Below are 8466 nucleotides of genomic sequence, written 5' to 3'. Positions count from 1 at the left end.
CTTTTGATGACATGGCTAGTTGTCATAGTAACAATGGGTTTGTGTTCAGACAGCATTCATTTGATGAAATGGCTAGTTGTCACACTAACAATGGGTGTATGTACGGCGGTGTAGGCTGATTGGTGCTCCTGCTTCCTCTCACTCAGAAGTTATGTAGCAAGCTAAGATGACAACAATGCCTGCCAGGGATGTTTCCCACATACTTTGAATGTTCAAAATCATAGTGTAAGAACACCTTTAAAGCCTCAAAGGATAAGTTGATCCAACTTTCAAAACAAGTTATTTTTCAGCCACGGCAGTCAACTAGCTAGCCACAACAGTCATCTAGCTAGCCACAGCAGTCAACTAGCTAGCCACAGCAGTCAACAAGCTAGCCTCAGCAGTCAACTAGCTAGTCACAACAGTCAACTAGCTAGCCACAACAGTCAACTAGCTAGCCACAGCAGTCAACCAGCTAGCCACGGCAGTCATCTAGCTAGCCACAGCAGTCAACTAGCTAGCCACAACAGTCAACTAGCTAGCCACAGCAGTCAACCAGCTAGCCACGGCAGTCATCTAGCTAGCCACAGCAGTCAACTAGCTAGCCACAGCAGTCAGCTAGCTAGCCACAGCAGTCAACTAGCTAGCCACAGCAGTCAACAAGCTAGCCTCAGCAGTCAACTAGCTAGTCACAACAGTCAACTAGCTAGCCACAACAGTCAACTAGCTAGCTGTTTACTTTTCTACCACATTCACTTATTTGTTTGTAAACAACTAACAAGCTAGTTAGCTCTCTCATGTTCTTGTCAAACTGTCAACAGACTAGCTAGGAAACAACAGAATATGCCAAACAACAGCCTAAAAACCACTTGAGGGTGTCACGTTCTGACCTTAGTTTTGTTGTTATGTCTTTGTTTTAGTATGGTCAGGGCGTGAGTTGGGTGGGTAGTCTATGTTCCTTTTTCTATGTTATTCTGTTTCTATGTGTTTGGCCTAATATGGTTCTCAATCAGAGGCAGGTGTCAGTCGTTGTCTCTGATTGGGAGCCATATTTAGGTAGCCTGTTTTGTCATTGTGGGTGGTGGGTGATTGTTTCCTGTGTCTGTGTTTGTCACCACAAGGAGAGGGACCGACTTCGGCGGAAGTCGTGACAATTAATTCCCAAGGAGGAGATGCTGTTGCATATGCAGTGTATAAAGTCAGGTCCACAATTATTGACACCCTTGATAAAGATTTATTATAAAAATAGCTTTATTTTCATGTCATCTGAACATAGTACAGGTTCCGATCGCGCCCGTTGTCGTTTATCAAACTGCAGGTGTTTACATTTGTTCAATGCCATTAAAAAGGAGCCTCATACCAACTGTAAAATATGGTGGTGGATCTTTGATGTTATTTTTTATACCTAACCTTAACCCTAACCTTAAATGAAGACCAAAAAGCTCATTTTTGTTTTGTCCTGGGGCCCTTGTTACGGTCAACGACATCAAATTTGCCCAAGTACCAGGCCATTTTTGCCAAAAACCTGGTTGCCTTCTCCAGGAGTCTGGAACTTGGCCACAAGTGGATCTTCCAGTAAGACAATAACCAATAACAATAAGCACTAATCAAAATCAGCAAAGAAATTGTTAATTGACCACAAAAGGAACAGTTTGTAAAGGTCATCTCAGTCTCCAGACTTAAACCCCATTGAAAACCTGTGGTTTGAATTGAAGAGGGAAGCCCATCAGCGCAGACAAGAGATATCAAGGATCTGGAAAGACTCTGTTATAGAGGAATGGTCTAAGATCCCTCCCGATGTGTTCTTCATTCTCATAACCTAACGTAGCAGGTCTAAGATCCCTCCCGATGTGTTCTTCATTCTCATAACCTAACGTAGCAGGTCTAAGATCCCTCCCGATGTGTTCTTCATTCTCATAACCTAACGTAGCAGGTCTAAGATCCCTCCCGATGTGTTCTTCATTCTCATAACCTAACGTAGCAGGTCTAAGATCCCTCCCGATGTGTTCTTCATTCTCATAACCTAACGTAGCAGGTCTAAGATCCCTCCCGATGTGTTCTTCATTCTCATAACCTAACGTAGCAGGTCTAAGATCCCTCCCGATGTGTTCTTCATTCTCCTAACCTAACGTAGCAGGTCTAAGATCCCTCCCGATGTGTTCTTCATTCTCATAACCTAACGTAGCAGGTCTAAGATCCCTCCCGATGTGTTCTTCATTCTCATAACCTAACGTAGCAGGTCTAAGATCCCTCCCGATGTGTTCTTCATTCTCATAACCTAACGTAGCAGGTCTAAGATCCCTCCCGATGTGTTCTTCATTCTCATAACCTAACATAGCAGGTCTAAGATCCCTCCCGATGTGTTCTTCATTCTCATAACCTAACGTAGCAGGTCTGAGATCCCTCCCGATGTGTTCTTCATTCTCATAACCTAACGTAGCAGGTCTAAGATCCCTCCCGATGTGTTCTTCATTCTCATAACCTAACGTAGCAGGTCTAAGATCCCTCCCGGTGTGTTCTTCATTCTCATAACCTAACGTAGCAGGTCTAAGATCCCTCCCGATGTGTTCTTCATTCTCATAACCTAACGTAGCAGGTCTAAGATCCCTCCCGATGTGTTCTTCACTCTCATAACCTAACGTAACAGGCATAAAAGAAGATCCTATAAAACATTGTAGAAAAAGGCTCATTGGCCATTATTTTTTTTGCATACAACAGTGTTTGTATTATTGATTTCATACAGTCTTTTATTGTTAATCTTTATCAAGGTCAATAATTATGGACCTGTCTGTATGTCTATGAGAAATTCTGTTTTTAAACGCTATCCAATCTTAACCACTGAATTTCTACTTGTTCTACTCAGCATTTACCATGTTTTGACTAGATTGCTGAAGTATTATTTGATTATATTATCATTAAAATCCTCTTTACAATTGTAACAAGACAGATTCTCAATATGGCATGTTTCATTTCAATAGAATGAATCACTAGGCTAGAAAATAAGGATAAAGTTAAAATAGTGAATATATATATATAGACATTTTTATATACTCCAAAAGTCTGATCATCATTTTGCGTGAAGACGAGGGATTCTCCCACACTTCCTTTTTTGCAGCAATATAAACCCAGAGACAACATCAGTCAGTTTCAGTAGACACCAGCCGACCACAGCCAACACAGACTCAAGATGCCTTTCAAGCCACACTACCTGTTGGTCTCCCTGACTCTCTGCTGGTTCGTGGCTCTTCAAGGTGAGATATTGCATCTTTATCTATATATATATGAATCTGTTCAACTTGACTCTTGAACTATCAACAAACCAAACCTATTATCAATTTTCTTTTTAAACAATTTAATTCCAATTATCACAATCAATCCATAGCAGTTTTAAGTGTCTCAGAGTAGGGTCTGTATTCAATCCGTATGGCAGAAGTTCTGCGTTGCAGCGTGAGTGAAATTTAAAGGTAATGTTCCTTAGCGGAAACTGCATTCACGGTAAACGCTGCATGTCGGCTCAATCAGATATTACAGTTACATTGCTATCACCAATCACTGTCTTTTTACTGGTGTTTTTAGTTCTTTACTTACCTATTGTTCACCTAATACCTTTTTGCACTATTGGTTAGAGCCTGTAAGTAAGCATTTCACTGTAAGGTCTACTACACCTGTTGTATTCGGCGCACGAGACAAATAAACTTGATTTGATCTGTAACGCTTTAGCGATGATACAGACTGAATAGAGCCCTAAGAGTGCTGATCTAGAATCAGTTTTGTTTTTGTAACATTCACGTTACAAAGTGCAACTTTTAGTGATGATAAAAAAGGTTTTAACCCTATCCCTTAAACCTTAACCTGTAACCCCAAATTCGCACAATACTATATTGTTATTGTATGTAATATTCACGGTCTTCATCCCAGCAGCATTCCCCATGAACAGCTGTGCTGCATGTCAGAAGTGTCGCTGCATCCGGACGTCCTCTGCTTTCATCTCTCCTAGGCTGTTCCACAGGATAGAGATCCTACCTCCAGGTGCCCACTGTCGTCAAACAGAGATCATGTGAGTCAACTAACACCACCTAACATCCAGTCAAGAACACTTTCACAGTCAACAAGCAAACCAACATCTAGTTCTAAAATATATATTTTTTTTAAACATGACTTAGTTACATTAACCTAATAAAAACTGTTCTCTATGAATGAGGTTTGTACAGTAGCCCTGATACATTACCTGGTCTGCCTAATACATTATCACAGCATTCATAATACATTACCTGGTCTGCCTAATAAATTATCACAGCTTGCCTAATACATTACCTGGTCTTCCTAATAAATTATCACAGCTTGCCTAATACATTACCTGGTCTGCCTAATACATGATCACAGCATTCCTAATACATTATCACAGTATGTCTAATACATTATCACAGCATTCCTAATACATTATCACAGTATGTCTAATACATTATCACATCATGCCTGATACATTACCTGGTCTGCCTAATAATTTATCACAGCATTCATAATACATTATCACAGTATGCCTAATACATTACCTGGTCTGCCTAATACATTATCACAGTATGCCTAATACATGATCACAGCATGCCTAATACATGATCACAGCATGCCTAATACATTACCTGGTCTGCCTAATACATTATCGCAGTATGCCTAATACATGATCACAGCATGCCTAATACATTATCACAGTATGTGTAATAAATTATCACAATATGGCTAATACATTATCACAGAGTACCTATTACATTATCACAGTATATGTAATACATTATCACAGTATACCCAATACATTATCACAGTATGCGTAATACAAGTCGGATGAGCGTTCAAAACGATTCTTCCTAGTCGGGTCTCGTTTTTTTCAGTTTCCAGTTGTCTTGAACACACTGAAGTCGGGAGTCTGAGATTTCAGAGTTCCCAGTAGTTTTGAACACCGCATTAGTCTCAGCGGAGGGAAGGAGAGAACAGCAGAGGTTCCACCTCACACCGTCCTGCTCTCTCCTTCCTTTCCTCCGGTGAGACTGACCAGAGAGAGGGGACAACGTCTTCCACCTGGTGGCTAAAGTCGAGTCACACCGCATCTGCTTTCAGGGACAAATTCATGTTGTTCCTATGACCAGAGACAGTTAAATATCCCTCCCTATTAAAATAGACAGGACGAGCTGCTAATAATAATAAACACATCGCTATCGATACACTTGGCTACTCATTCATTACAGTGTGAGTGGAAGTAGAGAGAAACTTGTTTTATGTTTTGTAATAGTGTTGAATTAAAAAACAGTGACAGAGCAGAATGAAAACTTAAACATGAACTCACTCATAAAAACAGCAGCTGTATTCTTTGATAATTTCTCTCTGGTCATGGTTTTAAAAGTTATGAAATCTTACATTGGCTGGTATCAAACTTTGCTGTGGCAAGAGTTGTGGAAGTCGTAGGCACAGTGATTTGAGCTATCCGATTGGCCAGCGCAGTAGGATCACTCGATTTATTCACAGATCTTCCTGTCCGCCGGTTAGGCGGAGTTTGTCTTTTCTGACAAATTAAATTGTTCAAAATGGGAACACTTTGCCTACCCGGTGCGCAAGGCTTCTGAATAAAGTGCACCTACCGGTAACAGCGCAACACGATTTAAAAAAAGAGGCGCAAGACTTTTATCATCGGCTTTTCTACAGAAATGTTTGGTGGTCGACTAGGAATGCCTTGAAGTCGATCGCGATCGATTGGTTGGTAACCACAGGCCCAGTGGAATCTCCATGCTTTTTGTTGTTGTTGTCCAGGCTTCATCTGTGTCTTGGAAACCGCCCCTAAAACCCATGGTGGCTGTCATTGTCTCCACACATAGATCATGTGAGTCAGTCAGCGAGGTCTTGAACGAAGCGCTAAACTGTGGTTTTCTAACGCATAGGGGGAAGACGCGTGGGGGATAGGTCGTGGTGGAGGGGAAATTAATTTGTCTGTATAGTCGCTTTACTGCATGCTATGCAAACCAATCATTAGTCACTGATGATGAGTTCAATGTTCCTATTCGTAACCAAGGCTAAGACATTGTAATAATTGTGGGCATTTGCAGTGGTAGTCTATAGCAATACCCCCGAAACTCAGTATGTGGCAGGGACTCCAGACAATCACAGATTACAAATATGTTTTTCTAGTCAAGGCTATCCTATTCAACTATTGCTGTACATATACTATTATATCCTACCTATTCTACAGATATACTATATATTCTATCCACATACTGTCCACAATGACTATACATTCAATCACACATGTACACATATACATACAGTGTATTCAGAAAGTATTCAGACCCCTTGACTTTTTCCACATTTTATTATGTTTACAGCCTTTTTCTAAAATGGATTAAATAAAAAATTGTCCTCATCAATTTACACACAATACCCCATAATAACAAAGAAAAAACAGGTTTAGACATTTTAGCAAATGTATTAAAAATAAAAAACAGAAATACCTTATTTACATAAGTATTCCGACGCTTTGCTATGAGACTCGAAATTGAGTTTAGATGCATCCTGTTTCCATTGATCATCCTTGAGATGTTTCTACAACTTGATTGGAGTCCGCCTGTGGTAAATTCAATTGATTAGACATGATTTGGAATATCTCACACCTGTCTATATAAAGTTCCTACAGTTGTCAGTGCCTGTCAGAGCAAAAACCAGCCATGAGGTGGAAGGAATGCCAAGAGTGTGTAAAGCAATCATCAAGGCAAAGGGTGGCTACTTTGAACAATCTCAAAAATAAAGTATATTTTGATTTGTTTAACACTTTTTTGGATTACAACATGATTCCATATGTGTTATTTCATCGTTTTGATGTCTTCACTATTATTCTACAATGTAGAAAATAGTAAAAATAAATAAAACCCCTGAAATGAGTAGGTGTTGTCAAACTTTTGACTGGTACTGTATCTATACATACATTTACATATACAGTACTCAGACTTTGCTCGTCCTAATATTTATAGATTTCTTCATTCCATTCTTTGACTCAGATGTGTGTGTATTGTTAGATATTACTGCACTGTTGGAGCTGGGAACACAACCATTTCACTACAGCCGTAATAACATCTGCTAAATATGTGTACGTTCATATTGACATTTTCTGATAGGTTTTATTCTGCAGTGTATGATATGTAACCATGGTGACGCTGTAATATATATCCCTCCCTTCATTCATCAGCGTTACCAAGAAGGACAAAGCCACCGTCTGTGTGACTCCAGATGCAAGATGGATCAACAAAGTCATTGCCAAGTTACAAAGGTAAATACAACACACACACACACACACACACACACACACACACACACACACACACACACACACACACACACACACACACACACACTCACACACACACACACACACACACACACACACACACACACACACACACACACACACACACTTCTGTTGACTTTAACACAGACCATCTCTTTCTACAGAACCAACAAGAAGAAGAGAAGTGCAGAACTTCCCATCTCAACCACCATTGAGTGAATTGGAACAGGAATGTATCAAGTTGGAGCTAAATGGAAATGTAATGCCAATGTGATACCAATGTAATACCAATGTGATACCAATGTAATACCAATGTGATACCAATGTGATACCAATGTAATACCAATGTAATACCAATGTGATACCAATGTGATACCAATGTGATACCAATGTAATACCAATGTGATACCAATGTAATGCCAATGTAATGCCAATGTAATACCAATGTAATGCCACTGTGATACCAATGTAATACCAACGTGATACCAATGTGATACCAATGTGATACCAATGTAATACCAATGTGATACCAATGTAATACCAATGTAATACCAATGTGATACCAATGTGATACCAATGTGATACCAATGTGATACCAATGTAATACCAATGTGATACCAATGTAATGCCAATGTAATGCCAATGTAATACCAATGTAATGCCACTGTGATACCAATGTAATACCAACGTGATACCAATGTGATACCAATGTGATACCAATGTGATACCAATGTGATACCAATGTAATACCAATGTAATACCAATGCAATACCGATGTGATACCAATGGATTCTGTTCAAATATGATTCCAATACCAAGTTAATTAGTTTATCTTAAATGATCTCAGAATGTATTGTTAGGTTCTTATTTTTCAGAGTAAATAACCCACGGACACTAGAGAAGCTTTAACCAAGTTGAATTCTTCCCAGAGGTTCTGTACAGCTGTAATTCAGACAACCCAACATTTGTCCCATCCAGATATTTATATCCCACTTAAGACACTCCTCATTCTCTTCAATCCTTTCATCTTATGGTCCTACAGGAAGAGAGAGAAAAGGGTAACAGGATACCAAACCTTTATTACTCCCTTCAGGTGACCTGTCCTCACCTCCTGACCTCAACCCCTCCTTCATCTAATCCACAGATGTCCATCTGTCTCCCCT

General features: G+C 39.7%; 1 protein-coding gene across 1 annotated transcript; it reads left to right on the top strand.

Annotated features, from left to right (window-relative positions):
* Positions 1-3166: 3166 nt before the first annotated feature.
* On the top strand, positions 3167-7623 carry LOC120037603 (C-X-C motif chemokine 13-like). The gene is made up of 4 exons (XM_038983599.1): positions 3167-3230; positions 3901-4036; positions 7205-7285; positions 7468-7623. The coding sequence occupies exons 1-4, from the start codon at positions 3167-3169 to the stop codon at positions 7520-7522; spliced, it is 336 nt and encodes a 111-aa protein (XP_038839527.1). The 3' UTR covers positions 7523-7623.
* The last annotated feature ends 843 nt before the right edge of the window (positions 7624-8466 follow it).

This window comes from Salvelinus namaycush, unplaced genomic scaffold (genome assembly GCF_016432855.1).
Source record: "Salvelinus namaycush isolate Seneca unplaced genomic scaffold, SaNama_1.0 Scaffold177, whole genome shotgun sequence".
Classification (NCBI taxonomy): domain Eukaryota; kingdom Metazoa; phylum Chordata; class Actinopteri; order Salmoniformes; family Salmonidae; genus Salvelinus; species Salvelinus namaycush.
The sequence above is the reverse complement of the archived record's forward strand: the minus strand, read 5'-3'. Positions and strand labels throughout refer to the sequence as shown.